Below are 23,161 nucleotides of genomic sequence, written 5' to 3' on the forward strand. Positions count from 1 at the left end.
GACTCCATATTCGGGATTTTTTTTGGTTGCAATAGCAAGACAGACACAGAAGACATTGTAGATCTAGTTAAAAAAACTAAATACCGATTTCATGGTAGCTATAATTTATTATTTTGTGATTTGGGATCGAGTCTAGTTGATTTTTTGGGTAGTTCTGGCTTTCAGTCTGCATATTTTGGGTAATTTTCTCTAAAATTTGAGGCATTTTGGGGTCTATAATCGACAATCTATTAGTTTTTAATAGTTTTATTTCTTATTGGAAAAATGTGGGTAATTTGTAAAAAAATGGGGATGCTTTTGTCAAATTTTGGTGGCTCCACTTCCGTCAAAAACAAGGTGAATCTGATTTTTGTTAAAAAAGCATGCCGACAAATATCGATATACGGACTCACAGTACTCACGGTTACTCGAAAAGGCGTGGCTGCAGCGTTGCTGGCGGACGTGACGTCCATAGTTGGCGCTGTTTTGTCCGGTGGGCTGCCCGGCATGCTGCGTCGGTGCCCTGACTTTTCAGGAGGCGACTCTGCGCAAAAAAAGACAACAAAAATTGTATCATTTAATGGGCGTAATTTGGCAAAGTGAGCAAATGAATGGCTGCTACCGATTGCGCAGCTTGCCGCCTTCCGTCGCAAAACGCCCACTTCGTTTGGCGTCAACGTAAACACGACAGCAAATGCGAGACGGAACAGATTTATTCTCCAACCACGCCATTTACAACTCATTTTTTTCCCTATTTGGACCATCTGGATTGTGCAGTATTTAGAACTGTGAAATACGGTTTTCTTCTTACTTCAATTGAATCGAGATGCATGGAGATTTCATGGGCATCATAACAAGACTTAAAATGGTTCATTCAAACCCAGACAGCAGCTTGGGGCCGTTTTTGTTGTGTCATTCCAAATTTTACATGGAAAATATGAAAATATCTGCAAAGACTGATTTTTTTATCAATTAAAATTGTGTATTTAAAGACCAATCATGCAAATATGTTGCTATGTTAATTACACACACAAAGCGGAAACCCCCCAAAAATGTCCCTATTTGATTTTTCATTCATTTCCTGAAGACATATTCTCACACGGGTCGCAAGGGGTGCTGGAGCCTATCCCAGACGACTACAGAACGTCCAGAATCTATGCCAAGAAGACAAACAACCAATCACAAGGCAATTTAAAGTCTTCAAGCAGCCTAACGTGCATGTTTTGCTATCTCACGTAATCCATTTGAGAAAATGTAACCTAGGATCGAACCCTCGACCACAGAACTGCGAGGCAAACTCGCAAACCACTCACACACCAGACCAGTGTAAATAATATATCATAAAATATCTACAGTACAGATCTTTTTGTAATTGTTGTTCCACATAAGGCCACCTAAAACTGACCCAACATTGAAATAATTGTCTGCCAACCCTCCCAGTTCAAATGGAACGGACATCTCCATGAACGTCAAAAAGATTCCAGCTCAATTCCTCCGACTCGTCATTCCAAAAGTATGCCTGATTCGTCACTGTGACAATTTTGCAACAAGTCCAGACAAGCTGGTTTGCAGTTTTTTGGGTCTGATTGCTGAAGAGACTCGTTCACGGCCCTCGACCTTTTCCGTCTACGGTCCTCGCAAAGGGGAATGTCCCGTGTCGGCTCCGCCTCCAGGGGGATTAACCGGCGTTGTACACACAGGAAATGTGCGGCGTGACCTATATTAGTGAATGTTAATGGAGGGAAGGAAGCGGAGGGGAAAAGACGAGAGGCGGCGGGCGGCGTGGGCTGGAAACGCAAGTAGCCCTTGGCTATCTTCATGTTGTCGCTTCTTTACGAGTACATGGACTTCTTTACTTTGGAATAAAAGTTTACTGTTTTTGTGTAGTACTTTATTGACGATGCCTTTTGCTTAACCCGGCTGCCTTAGACGTCCATGTTTAAAATAAATGTTTTTTAACAAGTATACAGTGACTACTAATACTATACAACTACCGTATTTTCACGACTATAAGGCGCACCACATTATAAGGCGCACTGTCAATGAATGACACATTTTTTTCCCATATATAAAGCACACTGGATTATAAGGCGCCCTGTCTATTTTGAAGAAAATTTAAGACTTTTAAGTGCGCTTTATAGTCGTGAAAATATGGTAAATTTATCTTAGCTTTATACCAAAAAGAGAAAAATTACAATATGCAAACAGAATGCCCTAAAAATTAAAAAATGGACTGCAACTTTTTCTAATTAAGTTTACAATGTATGCATAATAAATGAGTGAATATGACATTTTTGTCATTTCATAAAATCCCTTTTTTCTATTAGGTTTTATAACATATTTCTTCCTCTACAAAAACAGTTATTTCTTATATTTAACTATTTAAAAATATATCCGATACTTTTTGATTCTTAAACATATTTAGCATGTGTTATCATAGCCAAACCATTTTAAGTAGATGTTTTGCACTTGAATGGAGTACTTATTTAAATCTAAAAATGCTAATTTAATTTGCATAAACAGGTTTTTATGCCGTTTTTTATTTTTTTCTTGTATTTACATGCCCATTTTCTGCTTATAACCAACAACAGCTGTCCCGTCTCATCGGAAAAACAAACAAAAAAAAAACGAGAAAAAGACTAAATTTAGAGCAAAAGAAGGCAAAATTTCAAATGCTGGGGGGGAAAAAAAGATGGTTGCACGCTATATGAAGAAAATAACATACCAGAAGATAATGAACAACAAGGTCTGAGTTGAGATTCTTTGCAATGACGGAAACCGACACCCTCAGGACCAAAAAAAAATGAAAAATGCAGAATGAGAAGTCTTGTGTTGTGACAGGAATACAGACATGCACACTTTGAAGTTGTTAGACTTGGATCTTAAGATACATCTTTAAATAGACACTGGAGTGACTAAGCTTTTCTCCGTATTACTTCAAGTTTTTTTTATGCCTGAACTGATAAAACACATTCAAAGCATCCCTGTTGGGTTATATTTTTTTTCCAGGGCAACGATCTAGGGTGCAGGAAAAATACTTTGGAGAGATATTCCTCAAAATTTAAGTTTTGTATCAACTAAGTACAAATTTGGCTTTATTTGAGTTGTCAATCATTCATGATATTTCATTCCATTTTCATATTCTTTTAATTATTAGTTCTAAATTGCATACCTGTTAACTTCAGATAATTGAGTCCCTTATTAATGATTGCAATTCTACTTAAATGATAAAAAATATATATTTGGTACATTGCTTGCTGACGCACTATATACTTTTATAATGAAAAGGGGAATGTGTATGCATATACCATGCTTAAAAAATGACAATATTAGCAGTTTTTGTTTGCAAATAGTGACCGAGATGATCCAGATTAGAGCCTAAATGGGTAAAACCAGATCAGTTTTACAAAAAATACTTTAAAAAAATCCAGTACAAATTTTTTTTATACAGCCTACACAATTTGAAATTATTAAAAACTTATAAAATGCACTTAAACATATAAGTTGGACAATATGAAATGTATATATTCTACTGTGTACACCAACAGTGTCAATACTACAGCCAGTAGAACAGCGAATTCTAAAAATATCATTGAGTTTAAATAAGTTTAGTTCACTTTTTTGGGGATTTAACATGTTTAAATCAACTTAAAAACAACAAGAGAATTCTACAATTTCCATTGTTAATTTTACAATACCATAACACTATCTATAGCCCAAACATTGACAATTGTAGACACCACATCCATTTAAACTGTGAACACTCCCATTGCATAATTCACTTCCACTGTGAGTGACAGCAAAGTTAAGACCTTGCATCCTGAAAACGTTCAAAAAGTTTGGACCACCCTGTTTTACACCACCTGATGCGGTGATAAAGAAATATAAGTTGACCAAAACAGCAACATATTTCCAAATCAGTCCACCTGACAGAATAACTTGAAAAAGTGTCAAAACTTGTGTTGTTTAGATCGTCTGCAGGCGGCCCAAGGGATGCGTGGTTGGAAAACTAAAATAAAACAATCAAATTGCTGTCAGCTAGATTCCTTACAACCCCCCCCAACCCACCACAATTTCTGCCCACCCTTCAGGCGCGAGACGACCCGCCTCGACGGGTTTGTGCGTCGTCTCTTGAATTGAAATGCTTCGAATTAATGTCAAGCACGGAACAATGCAATGCGATGCGATTTGGCCGCTCTCGTTAGCAACTCATGGCTTGAACGGTGATCCGTGTAATGGAGCTCGTCAGACAAGTAGCGCTTATTTCGGGCACGCTTTAGTCCCGCTTTGATGCTCGCGGCCATTTTAAATAAGAAAAACATGATCATGTGAGTGGAAAATAGATTTTTTGTGTTCTTGATAACTAAATGAACCCTTGACCGTAGAGATTTATGAGTTATGTAAGACAATAGGCTGGAAAACAGGGGAAAAGACTCGTCCATTAAAAGACAGTTGACGAAAAATGATGAGTCTTGATTGGTTGAGTGAGTGTTGAATTTCGGAGTTAAAGTTTTTGGGGCTGGTAGATGATAACTCAGTTGTACTGAATCATTGACTGAATACAATGGGTCGAGATAATTTAATAGTATTGTGGTAAGGATTAATGTTAAAAGTCATGTTGGTAGAAAAAAAAACTATGAAAAAACTATGATTTGGTTGTAGTTACATACCTTTTTCCTGAATTGTATACACTTTTTTGACAATTTAGAATTGTGTACGTCGTATAACAACTTTTGTACGGGATTTTTTAAGTATAATTATTGTAAAACCGATCTCGTTTTACCAATTTCGGCTCTAATATATAAGTATATAGCTCGTCAGCAAGCAATGTACTAAGACAGTCAAGCTGTCATTGTCATACAGTGACATCTACAAAATCTTGAATTTAGTTCATTCTGATTGGAGGAAATTTAAGACTTTTAAGTATGAGTAAATATGTGGAGAATCACATTAAACACCAGAATTAGGTCCAAGACTCGATAATTTTTCAGGCGTTGGAAGAAGTGGTGGATTTTAGCCTAAGGAGGTTTATATTTACAGAAAATGCATCATGATCGGAAGCACGTCTGTGTATTCTGAGTCCATATTTATGGATTACAGGCAGGATCAGCCTCCACCTGTCTCCTTTATTTCCAAGCCCAGAAGAAGCACTGAGTCATCTGGACCTTCTCCATCATTTACTCAAGGCTTAAGCACCAAAATACCCGGAAAGGATAGTTGGTTGAATTTACTGACTCACAGCAATCAAGCACCAAAAAATTCAGGATTCAATCAACCAGATAGATAGTATTACAATTTAAGCTTTTGTTATTGAAGCCATTTTTTTACTTACACTTCCCATGCAAATATTGTCAAAGTGGCAAGAGATAGAAAGGGGAAATGGAGCTGACTGATAGCAGAGTTTCCATCCACATACAAAACAAAACAATGAGCTCACATGACAATGAGCATGTCAAGACCATTTAATACACTAATGGTGGTCTAAGATAAAGAAAAGGATATTTTTCTGAACGGATGATCACCTTTAGCCGTAAAAAATGACATCTTTCATTCACCAACACTTAATAACACCCTGGATTTTGTACTTTTCCATGAAAATCCAAGTTCTGACCAACCAATGGCGCGATTAATGGCATTAATCTCCTATCTACTCATCTCTAAAGTACAAATGCTCATTTCCTAACGACAATATTCTGTTAGGAATGAATTCCTTCTGTCAACAAGCTCCCATTATGTGAAATCATCATTGAAAAATGCCATCTTTTAAACAAAATTATTTGTTAAAAGCTTGAAATCCTCCAAAACGAAAAGGCCAACCATGCCAACCCTTCCCCCTTCTCCTCCAATTGGCAGTTTGACCCCAAGCAATGGTCTGTCAACTGTTACCACGACGACATGAACCTACTAGCATCAGTATGTGAATGCCAATGGCAAACCGACCTCAACTACAGAGAAGAAAATGATCATGTGTGCCTTTAAATCAATCAAACAAAATTATTTTAATAAATGTTCTTGGAACTATTGCCATTTCAAATGTTTGCATCAAAAAGTGGGTGTAAAAATGTTTCTGTTTACAACTGGGAATAACCAAAGCATTTCTCTAATTTTGAGACAAATCCGTAAAGTGAATACAGCGACTTATTACATCAGAAACATAACTCGGTCTGTAATTGTACTATTTATTTTCTGTAAGCACATTTACTGTACCATAATGAGCTCTCACATGCAGCAAATTAAGTAAACAACAGAAAATGCCTTGTGGCTATTCCATAAAACAAACAGTGCAAAGCAACATTAGGCTACAGATGTCCTGCCTTGCAATATGTTGTTGACTGAGGAACATCTACCAGAACAACAACAGACGGCAAAAGAACATTTTCCCCCTACAAAGTTAGTTTTACCCAACACTCAAAACACCAACACTGATATTTTCCCAATACAAAGCACACTATTATCCCAAATGGCTGTTACACACATTCACTAGTCCTTATAATCCACATATCTACACTTTTACGACTACTTTACTCGAGTGATAACTGTCGAACATCAATGCAGTGACCTGTAATTGTCATTTATTTACTAAGCGGCGTTTATTACCCCTGCTTGCAGCCGGCCGGGTTCGACTGCGGGATCGACTACGCTGTCTCTGCAACCGAGACTTTCCCAAGAATCTGTAGTAGTAAGACCGTCTTCCAGATCCCTTCCTTGTAATCCCGGCCATCTTTTAGCCACTACACCCGAAACACTCGCTCCAAATTCAAGTCCTCAAGTCCAAACTTCTAATAAAAAAGCACTCCTGTTTTCAAACTCCTCCATTGTCCCTAACATTCCACAGGGAAGAGTGAGGAGATTGCAAACTGCCTAGGTCGGTCCTGCTTGTCCACACAGCTCCACCTTTTTAAAAACACTCCCACCCCCCTCTTTACTCTTCAAAAAAAAGTTTCCCACAACATGATCCGGGTAGTCCGGAATACCGCATGTGTGAGCGTGTATCCTGGCGAGCAGGAAAGCTTCCCAGTGTTTTAGACCGTAGGAATTTTATCGCAAAAAAACGGACAAAAAAAGACAGTGTTTCCTGTTGGATACAACATAGAAAGATCCCATTGTGGTGCAGTGAAAGTATATAAAAAAGCCACTGTGGAGTGTAGCAGATGGCGAACAAAAAGCAAACAAGTGCAGATAAAGACATGAAAGAGATGACATGAGGTATCAAAGAACAGCGTGGTTTTCCGCATGGGTGTAAAACGGGTTGGTTACCAGGTTGAATTGAGACTGGTTTTGCTTAAGGGCGCTTTTAAGTTCATCAGGTCATGTTTCTTCAATAAAGAAGGGGAACGGATTTGGAGGAAAGCGCCTTGAAACCCATGAGATCGATTAAGTAAACTATTTAGCTGGTCGACACCAAAAACAAGACAAAACAATGGATAAGGTCAAAGTTCAACTGAAATTGAGTTTCATAGTACTTCACAGCTTCCCTTTAAACAACCATTAAGTCTTTAAAAACATGTTCTTATTTTACAGTAATCCCTCATGCATCACATGTTTCGGGATTGTAGTCTTTTCTTATTCCGGATCAAACTAACTGGAATGATTAGGATGAATAAATATCACAATTCCCCTAAAAAAATCTGAATTTTGACTTCATTTCTACAAAATAAACCACTCACCTTATCACAACACCCTCAACTTAGCCACTAAATTTACACAAAAACACGAATACATGTCAATTTAATGAAGTTCCTCGAGTTTTCACACTAGGTTTAACTCCAACTAATCTGTAATTAAGAAGGTTTGTTTTCCTACACACAGGATAATGTAAATGGAGGTCTTACCACAGCACGGATTAGGATCTTATTTAAAAATAAATAAATAAAAGAGCAGTATCGATTGGCAACACTCAGCTCTATTCTCCCTGTATCAATAAGAAAGCCTTTTGCAAAATGGGCTTGCTATTGTTTATTCAGCTATCGACCGGCTGGAAGTGGACACATGATAAGGAAAATGAAGCAAATGAGACGTAGTGCTTTTTAGTGCAGGGTTTCTGAAAATTCAAAGTATTTTGGCTCTACTACACTGTTTACCTGCTTTTACTGGACAAAGATACTTTAAAAAAATAGGATATTATCAATGAATGTGGTTGGCATGCAGAATTTTATCCAAAATGGTGATTGTTTTGTTTTAAAATGAATGAATACTTGATATTGATGTCGATTCTGTCAATTGAATATTGTGAACAACAAAATTGAAGTACAGTATATAAGCAGAGTTTACTGTTTGCATTTTTTTGGAATTTAAAAAATAAATAAGGTCACTTTTTAAAAACCTGGAAAACCTGGAAGTTTTGGACAATTACCAAAGTAGAACTGGGAATTGTCAAGGATTAAATTGAGGAAAAATACAATTTATAGCCACAAAAAAGGTCAGTATTGCGGTAAACAATGATTTAATTGACTAACTATTACGATTATTTGCAAATTGAAGAGTAAAAAGTTGAAAATAAGTGGTTTGAGCACCCAAAACAGAAGCACCAAAAACAACAAGTCTAAAAACCTTAATGGAAAGTATCCCTGACAACACCACCACGATAAATTAGCATAAAGAATGCAGTCTCCTACTTCCCTCTTGTGGAAAAGCTGGCATTGCACAACTGAATCTTCTCCAATGGACTTAGTATAGATTGTAATTGTGAAAAGATGGATCCTAAAAGGATATTTGACAGACTGCAAGCCCATCTTAATCGTCCATGATAAATTTTAGTCGAATGCAAAAATGACAGAATGGCTGCCTGGGGGATTAAAGCGTTAAGCTCAAGATCACTGAATAGTAACCCGGCATTACTTTTCCACTCCCTCCTTGGTGGGCTTTTCTAATCTTAACCATTAAGCTGCCTCCTGTTTGCTTCTTTTTACCAGCAACAATAATATAAAGGTTTTTGGGTCATTTTAACTAGTAATGCCTAAATTTCCTACCAACCATCAGAGGAAAAAAATATTAAGTTATGTTATATTAGTAAGATTAAATGTTTTTTGGCAAGTGATAGATGGGAATGGTTAAGCAAAAGCAGGCATATATTGAAAATTAAGGTCAAACATGGTTTTTATGTCATTAACTGTATAAAACCCAAATGTGGGTCAGTTTGGTGGCTTAAAAAATGTCTGAAATGCAACATTATGTTTTTTTGGTGTCACTTTATCAATAGATGTCTAAATGTTGTATAATATTTGCATCTTGTGTTGCTAAAAAACTTAAATTTCATCTTTATTAGTCATCTAAAAGTCAGAATTTTAAAAAATCCAACAAATGAAACATTTAAAAATGTATATTCTGTATTTTTAAAGAAATATATTTAGGCTATTTGGAGTATTTTGAGACTTAGGAAGTTAGTGTGTAAGAAAATTTTATAATTAATGAATTCCGGTTGGCCTCATGTGAGTATATACCAGATACTTATATTTAGATTTTAAGAAATATCCCCTTATTTTTTAAATTCCCCCAAAATATATACAAAACTAATTTGGATGGCTGTTAATGGCAATGAGAAATTTTGCAGGGGAGTTAAAAAGCCCACCAAAATGTCATTACTATGCACAAATAACTGCAAAAAAAAGTGAGGCATTCACTACAATACACTGACTATTGAATAGATGTAATCAAAGTCAGTCACATGCAAAGCAACTCCATCACAATGTCTGGATTACATTGAGAATGCTTACAAATGTGTTTCAATCAAACCAACACGTGACACAAGATGACAATAGCGCATCTCTACTCCAATCAGATGAGCCGGGACCTCATTGATCCCCACGGAGAGCTCACGCATGTTCGTACACGCTTTAAAAATAAAAGCTGCCATCCTCCGCCTCCTCCTGGTAATCCTGTTCCTTTTTAATCTAGCAGCCAAGTGCCTTGTAAATCCCCCCGCCCCTGGTAGACGACATCGTGGCATAAAAGGAAGAAGAAAGAGAAAGTCTTGCTTTAAAATGAAGGGGAAGATATGGAGAGTTTGCCACTTTAAGATGGTTGATTGATTGATGCAAACTGGAAAGCATTATTTTTTAATTGCCATTCATTTGACGTCATTTTTTAAGTCGTTCCAAGGACATTTGTGATCACAGCCTTCATTATGTCACTAGTTTAACCCAATGCCATGCATTTACGTCACCATCCAAACAACAGAAACTTGGCTTTTTCCTTAAAAAAAAATCACCTTAGCTGATTTTTCTTTAACTTGATCAAAATCTTCATGTTTTTTGACCATAAACGCATAATCTCACACAACTAATAGGACAGTTTTGCAATAGAAAATATGTGAAAATCAGAAAATACCTCAAAATTACTTGGATAATGTTAATTTACCGTATTTTCACGACTATAAGGCGCAGTTAAAAGTCTTAAATTTTCTCCAAAATAGACAGTGCGCCTTATATATGTAAAAAAAACTAAAATGTGTCATTCATTGAGGTTGCGCCTTATAATGCAGTGCACCTTATAATGTGGTGTGCCTTGTATACTGAAAATACGGTAAATAAATGTAATGTATATCAATAAAATGAATAAAAAATATGTAAAAAATTAGGGATGGAATAAAGAATGAACATAATTGGGGAATTTCTGCAGATATTTGTAAAAATACTACAAACATTCTGACTTCTTGACAAAGTACTATGAGCACATAATTTATCATGTAGTACTTTCATCTAGTCTTGCATAACAGCAAGATTTCCCTCACAAGGTTGACATTGAAGCAAAAAAGACTGGTGTCGCATTATAGTGGATTTAGATGTCCACTCACTGTATTGAGTAATACTCTGCATTCTTATGTCGGAATTTGAGGAATTCTTCATTTCTCATGCAGTAACAGAGGCTCCATTGTGGACAAAATCAATAGCTGTAATTTACTAAATGGCCATGTGCATTTTAAGTGGTCTCTAGCCAGTAAAAGTGCAATCGCACACCCAATTAGCAATAAAAAAACAAATAAAATATCTACTGCCAATCATCACAATAGCTGTCTTAGCTTTCTTTTTAAATTGGGAAGACTAATGAGTTCAAAATGGATTCCATCGTCAATTCCAGGTAATGATTTAATCATAAAAGAGTTCACTGGAAGGTTTTTACAGTTTTTGCATATTTTTTTAAATACTGCCCTTGTTGTCTGGTCACATGACGGGACATGAGGTAAGTTTGTTGGGAGTATGAGGAACTTTAGGGAGTTGAGTTTATGTTCCCTTCTTTCCTGTTTTCTGTTTGGCTTCCACTCCAATGTCTGTCCTTTCCTTTCCTGTCCAAACCTGGCAACCCACCACATTGATCCAACAGCACAACATTCGTCTAAAACGAACGGGAAAGTGACAAGTAAGTCTGGTAAAACACCCTTAAAACTGTTGATTTCCTGACTGCAAACAGGCAGTGAGCTCCTAAAAACAGCTCCCACTCAGACAAAAGTCTTCATTGTCGTCTGGCATGTTATCGTGTTATAGCCTAAACAAGTGCCCTGAAAATAAAAACCACTAAAGTCATTTGATACGACGAAAAACTGTGAAAAAAACAAATTATAGCAACTTCTAGATACTAAGTCTTCAGCCCAGACATGCTTAGCACGCAATCGCCTGACGCCTTCACAAATGCCGCCCTTCCACGACGTGCTTTTACCAAAATACTGTTGTCAGACACCCTCACTTGCCTCCGGATTTACGAGTGGTTAATTACACAAGCGCTAGTCAAAACCTGGAAAGAAATCTGAGGGAAACCGAGGCCAGACCTCCACAAGGAGAAACACTGAGCGACATTATGTCACCTTCTACCCAATTAAAGTCTATTAAATACTTCAACTTTTTCAAATTCCTCTATTGACACAAGTAATGTAGTGTTCCCTGTTCACAACTTTTTGAACCATGGCACAAACAATTGTTTGATTGCAGACGCGAGTGACGCCAACGTGAGTGGCAGCTGTCAAGTCGTAATCAAGCTTTAATACAAGTTCAACAAGTCAACTTAGGAATTTGAAGACTTACGACATAATACAGTAGATGTCAAAGAGTTCTTGACCCCTAACGTTAGCATGAAAGCTGAAAACTTTGCAAATGAAAGTATATCTTATCAATTTTCGGAACACGCCCCCTAACAAAAAGTATTGTCGAAAGACTTGCCTAAAGGCAGAAACCAATGAGACCAAGTTGACTTCAAAACAGAAACCAAAACTGAGTCTTTTTGCAACCAAGTCTGAGAGCTTGTGAAGTATTTCAATACATGGACTTGGACTCAGACCCTTGAACGTTTTGACATGTCCAAATCCCCATCACAAAGACATTAGGGTCAATCAAAACAAACAGGTATTCTATAACATAACTAGACGGATAATTCAGTCCTTTCAAACTTTGTCAGTCCTTTCACTATGTTTGCAGTAAGGTGTGTAACATACAGTTGACATTTATTTACCTTTCAGATGGAACTCACCCGAACAATTCATCAAACGTCAACAATTCTGACACAAAGCACCCCAGTTGCTGAGGATAAAAGCAACCCCAGTTCACCATTTCAAGTGATAAACTTTGTTTGTTTGATAAAGACCACAACCCACTCTACCATCCTCAATCTCCCAAACCTAGCTTCAATTCCAAACACTAAATCTCAACTTCCATTCTGACTCTCCCCAATTCCATGAGCATATCCCCCAAAAACCCAATCCCAACTCCGGACCACCCTCTTATTCACCCCCTTTTCTTCCACCCCCTTCCCCAACGATAATCCCTCTTCTCTGCCTTCCTTCCTTCCCCACAGCTGCCGGTGCTCTAATAATAGGACAACAATGCCCCCAGACACGCATTCACAGACACTTACTACAACCACCACCACTCCAAAAAAACTTTACGCCGCAAAACCCCAAAAAGTAACTTCCAGTCTAAAGTCCCGTACAGATTTTCTCGCCCTGAGTGTGACATGTAAACACACGTCAGCAGCGGGGGGAAAAGATGACGGCGCCAGACCCGTGGGAGGTTTTCGCCTTACCTCAGGGTCTCATCTCGAGGACGAAATCCCAAACCGGGCAACGAATCGGAGCTCCGGATGGGATTTTTCTCTCCTTCTGGTCCCTTTTGCCCCTCATGCAGACTCCTGGCCGCGAGTTGACCAAGCCAGCAACTCCTCGGCCGTGTGGTAGAGTGTTTGAAAGAGAGAGAGTGCATGTGTGTCCTGACTGAGGACTCCTGCAGGGCTCACCCTCCCTACCCCCCTCTACCATTCCACCACCTCCTCCTCCTACACACTTTCTCACAAAGCAGGAGCGTCTTGTTCCTTTCTTTGGGTCCTTGCTGATTTCGGTTAGGAAGTAAAACCATTCACTAAACCCCCCCCTGCGTCCCTCCCTTATTGTTGAAAGAAGGTAGAGGGAACGTCGTGTCGTTCCTCGGGGCTAAAGGAGCAGGAGGTGGGAGGAGGAGGAGTTGCCAGCCAAATTCCAACACCGGCGTCCAGCCAATGGGAGGCTTTGTTGCGGCTGGAGTGAAAAACCGCGGGGACAAGCAGAAACACTCAGTCCATCACAAAACTTAAACAAACTATAATATTGGAGATTAAAATGATAACATAGCAGGGTTTAAAAGTTGGCTACATGGGACTGAAAAGTTTAACATGGGGAATTTATAATTTATAATCTATATACTGAGACCAATGGATTATAATCCATCAAACTGTCAATGAACAGGGAGGCAAAATATGAATTATTATGTATATATATCATTCATGTATACCTGCAACTTTACTTTTAAAATATTGATTATTAAATATAAAAGGATAAGCATAAGGAAAAGTACATATTTTTTTAAATGAAGGGTATGATTGCTAATATTTTGGTATTTTGTTATAATTAGAATTATCCAGAAAAACATTGGGTGCTCCAAATTTGAAAAACAGTATATGAAACCCAAATTATTTAAAAAGAAAATGAATCAATATAAAAATAACTTGAAAAATAAACCCCCAAGGGGCAAAAAGTTTAAAGTTGCAGACCCACAAAAGACCGCCGCAATGGTGAGCAAATACGTTGTGGTATGCAGCCTATAGAATTACAAAAAGCCACAAAAGTGTAGCGGCGGAGTTGGCGGGTACGCCCCTTTTTTACCCCTCCTCGCCCGTCCTCGTCCCCCGCCCTCGCCCTGCCCTTAATCCCGCAGCGCTTGTCGCACACTCGATGATTTTGTCACGCCTGAGAAGGTGTGGGAAAAGTAACAAGCTGGGAATCTAACTAATGTAATTGATTTCTATATTGGACACAACTCATTGGATGATGGCTTGGTTACTGTAAAAGCACTTTTATTGTCTCTTATTATTATTATTATTATTATTATATTTCTGGAAAAAAATTGGTTTGTCAGTGTAATTGACATGTGAAATGATGGTTTAATTTATTAGGCTGTTTTATATTGTTTTTTTTACCTCTCCATACGCTTCATTATATTTTTTCTTATTATCAGTCTCACCCTGCGTTTATTTTTATACTTGTTAATTTTTAAAGTGACTAAATTGATAAGTAAAAATTTAAAAAAATATTTTTTTAATGATGAAGCATTCATATGCGTATAACTTTTGAGGTTATTTAACATAAACAATATTAACATTTACTATATCATGTGTCTTACATAAATACATATGTGATGTTCAAATATCTAAATTATACTTATTTTATTTTGTCTGAATAATTTATATATTAAAAAATATATTTTATATAATGTTATTATATATAAAAAAAATCCTGATTCAAAATTAAGATATTGCACATATTAAGGCTAACTTCAGGAAGAATATATTTTATAAATATATATAAATATGCTTGTACCGGAATTAACAACAAATACATAATAAGAAGAGCCTAAAAATCCCACCTAATTTCACATTATATGACAGATAAAAAATGAAGGGCTGTAAAGTAGAGTTTTTGCTCCAAATTGACGGCAATGATTATGACCTCACAAAGTTCACGACTCCCAAGTTGGTTAGGCTATATTTAACTCTGCGGCCTGCCACAAAATGGTCTTCCCTCTTTTAAAAGCAGATTACAGCTTTAAAAAAAAAAAAAAAAAACATACAAAAAACGACAGGCCTGCTCCTTAAAATACACACGCCCCGTTCCACGCGGCAGTAAACTGGTAGATGGTTAGCACATGACAAAACAAGCGAGGCCACGCTCATAAAAAAAAAGCCACGCGCATTCTTCCTTGGCACAATCTCAAAGAAAAAGTGCCGACGGTGCTTTGTAACCAGTACGTCACATCTGGATGAAATCTGGGAAAATCTGTAAAGTTCAAACGAAAGAACAACCGCGTGAACAAAAAGGTGTTCTTTTGTCACCCCCAAAATCTGTTCAATGACCTTTTTTTCGCCCTCGAAGCTTCAAAACAAGCTTGTAAGGAGTAACACACCTCACAGGATTCCCGTTAGTTCCGAACAAAATTGATGAATGGGCGGGAGTGGCATCCAAATAGGGATGAGAGACCGTGAAGCAATACTGCTGGAGGACAAACATAGGCTAAGGGCAAGAAAATGTCCAGAATCAGCAAAAATCTCACTTGTGGCAACTCAAAAAATACTGTATTTTTCGGAGTATAAGTCGCACTAGGCCAAGAAAACACAACGAACAGAAAAACACAATATATAAGTCGCACTGGCTTCAAAATATAAGCTAAGTGAAGGAAAATGTCTAAAATCAGGAGAAATCTTACTCACAGCAACACAAAAACTTGCTATATTTTTCGGACTATAAATCGCACCGAGCCAAGAAAACATAAAAAAGATAAAAACAGTATATAAGTCGCACTGGCTTCAAAATATAGGCCATGTGCAGGAAAATATCCAGCATCAGCAACATTCTCACTCGCAACAACTCAAAAACATGCAGTATTTTTTGGACTATAAGTCGCACCATCCCAAGAAAACTATACATAAGTCACACTGATTTTAAAACAACGGCTAGGGGGAAGAAACTATCTAAAATCAGCAGAACTCTCATTAAATACTACTAAAGACACACCATATTTTTTAGAGTATAAGTGGCTCTAGCCCAAGAATACACAACAAACGGGTAAAGGCAATATATAAGTCGCACTGGAGTATAAGTCGCACTGAAGTATAAGTCGCACTGGAGTATAAGTCGCACTGGAGTATAAGTCGCACTGGAGTATATGGCACACTGGAGTATAAGTTGCATTGTTATTTAAAGTGGGAAGTATTTTGAATAGTCGCTACCAGTTAAAATTAACTGAACTTTTATCTTAACTTTTAGAACAAAATGAACTTAAATAGCCTTATAAATCATTTCTTCATCCCAATGTTAGTTTTCTGCGACCTAAAAAGTATTTTACGGATCTATCTGAGTTTTTTCTCGAGTTTTTTGTAGTATTCCAAATCACTCACCATGCTGATCATCCACTTCAGGCTCCATAGTTAACTCATACATCCATGGTTAAAAAAAAGGGCTAAATGTCCTGCTAAATGCAACTTTTTTGTGGGTTTTTTGGAGGGTTGGTTTGTTGGGATCAGCGGACTAAACTGTTCTAACTCGACTTGTATCAGTGTGAGAGAAAAACCAGGGAGGGAGGAGGCAACAATGTGGTTTCCCCATGTAAAGGGGGTGGAGAGAGAAAGCGAAAGAGAGAGCGAACGAGTGGCTTGTGGTTTTTGGCCCGGTGGTTGAAACTCTGATGCCGATCAGCACATTTTTTTCCCTTCGACGGGAAAATTTAGCCGCCGGGAAATTGAAGGAAAAGGGGTGTCACTTTTGGCAGATTTTGTTGGATTACATTAACAAGGGCAGACGGTTAAGGGAAATATTTTTGGGAGATTTTTGGGTTGAATTAATAGTTAATATGATTAAACTGATGAAGGATTTTGGAAGAAGAATTTATTTATTTTATGTATTGGTTATACTCACATTTTTTTAAGCTGGTGTTTATTATTATTTTTTGGTTGAAAAGGAGCATTTATTAGGTCAATATGTTGGTAAATTGTCATAAAAAATAGATAACTATATATCCACTGATGGCTATTCTAGAAAAAAAATAATAATATATCGGTCTTTTATTTATTGGATGTTATATCAGTTCTAAATAGCCCTCATTTTTGCTCAAAACATGCTCCTCTATTGTGTACTTTTGTACAAGGAAATATGACTTATATTCGAGCCCGTATGTGAGCAAGTTGTGCAGAAGGGTAAACATTATTTCCTTTGTTTTTTGGCCTTGATTAGAACGCAGTGTGTCTATTTTTATTTAAAAAGATTTGCACATGCAATTTGTATCATAAGTAGCTTTTCCATTGCGTGATGGATAAGATTTTTTAGGCTGTGTTAAAAAACACCCACACAATCCTAAATACCACAGCACGCCGCCTTACTTTTTTGTTTTAGAATTATACGTCTCCCTCTACTGGTTAATACATGAATACTAGTAAATATAATTCACCCAATCCACAAAAATATCTTGACTTTTCTACCAAAAACAAACAAAAACATGAATATTGATGTGTGCCAGTTTTGAATGATTATAACGTCTGTTTAAATAATACATAAAATAGTTATAACAATGGAAATTAACTACCACAGCACATACTTTGAGTACTAAATGAGTATATCTAATATTAACTTTTGAACAAACATGCCCTCGATTGACCACTTTCCCATAAATGGCGAAAAACTAAGTATGTAAGAATTTCTACCCCAAAATTACACTACCAGTTTGTCTCATCTTAAAAAAAATGGATTGGTCACCTACCGTCATCAATGTCAACCAATGCTAAAAACCCCTTTGACTAATAAAAAAGCAAAGCTGTCTCAAAATGCTTATTTCTTCCAGCTGAACACCAGCAGTGGAAGTTTAATCTATGACATAACCAAGCGCGTTGAATATTTAAGAGTGCATATTAAATGATTGAAGAGTTTAAGCTTACCGCTTTCAGTGGACGGGTGGCTGAGCAGCTCGTTGAAGTTCGTTTCGGCCGGCACGCTGATGGTACGCCGTAAAAGACGAGCCCCACTCGTAGCACGTCTTCTACCATCTTGGTAGAATATCTAAGAAAACCATTGTCAAATCCATCCTTTGGCAATTATCGACAAACCCTTGTTTAAACTGCAAAAATGAATGACAATTCTAAAAAATGCTAAAGAAGTACGACAATACAACTCTGTGTTGCAACTACTTATCTCCCCAAATACCTGTTCTCCATTAATGAGCGTATCGTGACCATTTCGAACGGCGCCACGTCGAATTTTCGACACGTTCCTCTCGTCAAAAGATCTGCCTCTGGACAACCGGGGCCTCGATGGCGTTCGCACATCTGTGGAGAGAACGCCAAGAAATAAGCCAAGTTCACAATGAGATAGACAAAAATGCAGATATTTTTGCTCTTTTGCGACATTTAGCGAAGTTTTCTACACTTTTGTCATAAGATAATAATAATTCCACTCCATCAAAACCAGCATACATTGATTTTCTCAAATGCTTATCCTCACAAGGGTCCCAGGAGGTGCTGGAGCCTATCCTAGTCAACTACAAGCCAACCAATCGCAGGGCACATGGAGACAAAGACCAACCAGTCATAGTTAGGGGCAAATTTACTGTTAAAAAGGCTTAGCATGGATGTTTTTGGGATGTAGGAGGAAACTGGAGTACCTGGAGAAAACCCACGCAAGCCCAGGGGACAACATGCAAACACCATATAGTGAGGACTTACTTGGGATCGAACCCTCAACCCCATAAATGTGTTTCCAGTATCATAAATTCCACCAAAAATGGCCTAAAATAATAACTAAGACCTCCCAAAGTTATCAGATCGACTTTCCGTAAACATGATTCTGTTCGGGCAACGTGAATAACTACAAAAAGGATAAGAATTGACAAAAAAAATGCATCTGTGTGATTGTAGTCAAACATTTTCTAAGATATCATTTCATTGGTCTAATCTGACTGCAAGGCGCTTTGCTGTGTCATACATGGAGCTTTCAAGTGTGCTTTCTGTCGTGGCCAATCTGCAATTCAACAACGGTAAGCATGCAAGGAGAGATACGCCAGGCTATTCATTGGCCTTGTGCATGTCAGTGTTGCTGTCATGCATGAGCACGTTTGTGCTACGCTGCGTGGGAAAGATAAGCGCTACTCCAATCAGATACCGGACCGCAGGCCTTGCTTGAGAAAATGTCTCACAGTTGCTATGTAGATTTTTTACTTTTTCCTGTCCTGGATGGGTTTTTTTTTGGGTGAGAGCATCTGGGTGGGAGTTTTGATCTGATTTTTTGTAATTTTTATTTATCATATGTGGCTCGTGGGCCGGAAATGGTCCACTGGGTGGTCTGATTTGGGCCATAGACACTTTGTAGCTCATTATGACTTAAAAAAAATGTTTTAGTAAGGCAAAAGCAGATGTTTTCTGAGTTGGGTGTTCAAATATGTACATTTTATTCGCCCCTGCTGTCGAAAGTGCGCCCAGAAAAGTGTATGTGTTGTTATAGGCTGCTTATAAACAAAGCTACAGCAATGAAATAAATATACTTCCCAGGCTGGAACAAGAAAACATACTTCCAAATGTTTAAAATATTAAATATGATCAACTCAGGCTGGAATTGTCAAAAGACTGCAGAGCGAGAGGATTCTTCAACAATTATACTAAAAATAGACTCATCTTTTGCCATAAAAGTTTTAAATACGGAGGTTTTGCAAAATTAAGCTGTTTTGCTCGGGAAGTAGTCAGAAATAATTATATTTTCGAGTGAAGAAGAGTTTTCAAACTGAAAAAGTAAAAATAAAAATTGTCCAGGTCAAGAAGCGTCAAAGCAGCCCATTAAAATCACATGACCAAAACTATGTTTAACTATTGTGGCAAATGTCTTTGTGCATTAACTTTTGAAGATGGATATAATAATTAAGAAGACATTGTGTATAGAATACAAAAAAATACCAAGTTAAATAGTTAAAAAGTATAATAACTTTGTAATCAAAACGATTGAATTTTTCAAGTCCCATTTTTTCGGCTTCAGTCAAGATCGACTCAATTGTATCAGAAAATGAAATGCCAAGCTAATGAGCTGACCTGAAATCAGCTGACAGGGCTACGGTTGCCGTGGCGATGCTCTTCGGAGCGTGACGCGGTGCCCCCGGGCCTCGGAACTCTCGGCGTCAAGATCAATAAGTGCCTTTTCTGTTTCAAGGTGCCATGTTTGGGACATTTTTGACAATTTACATACGAATGCCCCACAAATTTCAAGTTCGTTTTGGTTTATTTTATTATTATTTTTTGCTTTACAATCTTTGATGGTATTCCTAATATTTTTATAAGAGGGAAACTTACTTTTGTGAGTATTTTGAGTTGATAGAATAATGGATTTCATCTCAAAGATCATAGCAGTGATGGCCCTTTTTTCCATTCTCTTTGCAATGTTATACTCGCTCTGTTCCCCACATTAGTTATGTAATCTTCCTGGCCACCTGCTTTGTTGCTGCTGGCAGCCAAGCGACACGCTTGAGCAGAAAGAAAATGCTGAGCTAGCATTGTTAACTGTAACTCTGATTTAAAGGGCTAAATAAATAATAAAATCATGAACATTTGAGTACGGACATTAGCTTCTTTTAACTTTTTTCAGTTGTTTTTTGAAGAATTATTAACTATGAAATATATTTTTTTGAATGATACAATATAAACCCCTAAAATTCAGTGAGAAAAGCAATAAAGAAATATTTTATGTACTTTTTTAAAGCATTTTGTGTCATAAAACTACTTAAAAAGTACTTCATTTTGTTAGAATAACAAATTTTTTTTGATTAAATGATCAAATCAAATTCCTGCAAAATTACAAAGTTTATAGAAAAAAAACCCTATAAAAATGATAAGCAGGAACAAAACATAAAATCTGATCAAATTATTTAACTATAATATTATTTTTAAAGCCTTTATCTTAGATTTCAAGTTTCTTTAACTGACTTTTTGACCAAAATTTTTAAGTTTACAAACAATCATCCCATTATTTCATACTTCAAACCAGTATATCAGTTATTAGTAACAATCCCAATATCCCAAAAAACTTTAAAATCCACAATCCCAACCCCCAAAATCATATTTTTGAAGTCCCACTTCAATGTTACAATACGACACATTCATTCAAAAACAAAAGCTCGAAAATACTACACACAACAAAACTGAAGTATGCCAGAATGGATGGACACAAATGGACAGCTAGATAATAGATACAAGCTCTCACCTGACAGGTAATCAGACAACACACTATCTTGTGGCTGCATCCCCATCCTTTGCCTCCAACTCTATGTGCGTATATCCGTGTGTATTACGTGTGCGTCAGCTGAGTGAGCAACGATAATGACGAGCCATGAGGAAAGTGTGAGCGTCTCCCAGCCACTTCCACTGTGTGTTGTCGTTGTACGCAAAGTGAGTCTGACACAAATGTAGAGTGTGTGTGAAGTCCGGGGGAGCGCGGGGGGTGCCGAGGAAGAGGAGGGAGGGACCTCAGAGGAAGTAAACAAGATCTCGCAAAAAGGCTTCAAATCTCATTAGCTCTCACAAACACTAAATAAGGATGTGCAGAAACAAACATGCACTAAAAGACCACTAATATACTATAAAATAAATCTCAGACATTAAAAAAGTCCTAAAATGTCACCCAATTTTCACAAAATCACTTCATATCACAGTAAAACACTAAAAAATATAGTAAAAAAGCGAAATATAACTGAAAGGACAACCTTATCAAAATCCTCTCATACATTCCAGAAAAAAACACATTAAAAACTATGTTTGACGAACCAAAAACACACAAAAAAGTCCTCTTTTAGTTAATTAATTCATTGCCATAAAACCCACATTAAAACTGTGTTTAACTAACCAAAAAACACACCAAAAATCCCCTTTTAATTAATTAATTCATTGCCACAAAACCCACATAAAAACTGTTTGACTAACCCCAAAAAAAACACACCAAAAATCCTCTTTTAGTTAATGAATTCATCGCCAATGACAGAAAAATAAACATCCGACATGTATTAACTAGAATGATAGACAACTATATTTTTGGGTTTAACATGTTAAGTGACACGCAAAGAAGGCTAGCCCTGTTCTCCCACCCCCCGAAAAAAACCCATCAAAGCCAAGTGTGATGTCTATCCGCCCATCAGGCTTGTCTCCGTCCTCGTCTATTTGGCACTCAAGCAGGAACACGATTGCTAATCCACGCGTGTCACCGCTTCAAAAGCAGGCCAAGCAAGTTCTTTGCGTGATGGAAACGTACTTGTAATTACAAGTCCTGGTTTCTATGGAAACTAAGAGGGTCAGTGGATTCAACTCACTTTGACGAGCATTTCAACTCCGAATGGATTTAAATGTTCATTTCTGTCAGTGAAAGCTGGGTTCAATTGAATAGCAAAGTATATTTTGCATAAAATAAACAACATTGCAAGTCTAAGGCAAATGTCTGCAAGAAATAAAAATGCAAATAAAAACTGCATACATTGAAATAATCTAAACATATTTTAATAAAAACGAGGTAATTCATATATTACCAAATAGTCATTTGGGAAGACTGCTGCATTTCTAAAGGACAAACAGCAGAGAGCGCCACCATCTCAATAATTGTAAATGCCAAGTTAGAGATTTAAAAAATAACCAGAATAAGTCTTTTCCATATCGACTTCAAAGATATATATCATAAAGACAGTTTATTTTCATAAAAAACATATTTCAGAGCCCAATATTAGAGTTGTATACTACTTATTCCACTACTTATTTATTCCACTATCTTAAAACCAAAACTCCAAATTAAAAGCTAAAACCAATCTCAGATTAATCCACAAACTGTTTAAATGACAAACATAGGGGGCGCCATGGCTCCATGTCTTTCTCCTCCAATAATACCAAGTTCAATTCTTTAACTATCAGTGGACTGTTCATTTAGCACATGGAAACAAATACTGTATTTTCACAACTATAAGGTGCACTTGAAAGTCTTAAATTTACTACAAAATAGACAGGGCGACTTATAATCCAGTGAGCTTTATATATGGAAAAAAATTAAAATATGTCATTCATTGACGGTGCGCCTAAAAATGTGGTGCGCCTTGTAAACTCATGAAAATATGGTGAAAATAAAATGTTAATTCTGCAACATCATATGACTTGTCTATGCAAAACACAC

At 37.1% G+C, this 23,161-nt stretch overlaps 1 protein-coding gene across 9 annotated transcripts in view; it reads right to left on the reverse strand.

Moving 5' to 3' along the window:
• The window catches only part of dab2ipb (DAB2 interacting protein b), a 54,549-nt gene extending 33,151 nt beyond the window's left edge, over positions 1 to 21,398 (reverse strand). For 2 of the 9 annotated variants that reach the window (XM_077737116.1, XM_077737113.1), the window contains exons 1-4: positions 21,218 to 21,398; positions 18,182 to 18,303; positions 17,917 to 18,037; positions 393 to 523 (exon numbers count right to left, since the gene is read on the reverse strand). In XM_077737116.1, coding sequence (XP_077593242.1) covers positions 393 to 523; positions 17,917 to 18,037; positions 18,182 to 18,303; positions 21,218 to 21,263 — 420 coding nt within the window. In that variant the 5' untranslated portion in view covers positions 21,264 to 21,398. Of the gene's footprint in view, positions 1 to 392; positions 524 to 6,576; positions 6,796 to 12,987; positions 13,180 to 16,386; positions 16,523 to 17,916; positions 18,038 to 18,181; positions 18,304 to 21,217 lie in introns of those variants that run through there. The other 7 variants (XM_077737114.1, XM_077737120.1, XM_077737119.1 and 4 more) reach the window with 7 other exon arrangements.
• Between the last annotated feature and the right edge of the window lie 1,763 nt (positions 21,399 to 23,161).

The sequence above is a fragment of the Stigmatopora nigra genome, chromosome 17 (assembly GCF_051989575.1).
Source record: "Stigmatopora nigra isolate UIUO_SnigA chromosome 17, RoL_Snig_1.1, whole genome shotgun sequence".
Lineage (NCBI taxonomy): Eukaryota > Metazoa > Chordata > Actinopteri > Syngnathiformes > Syngnathidae > Stigmatopora > Stigmatopora nigra.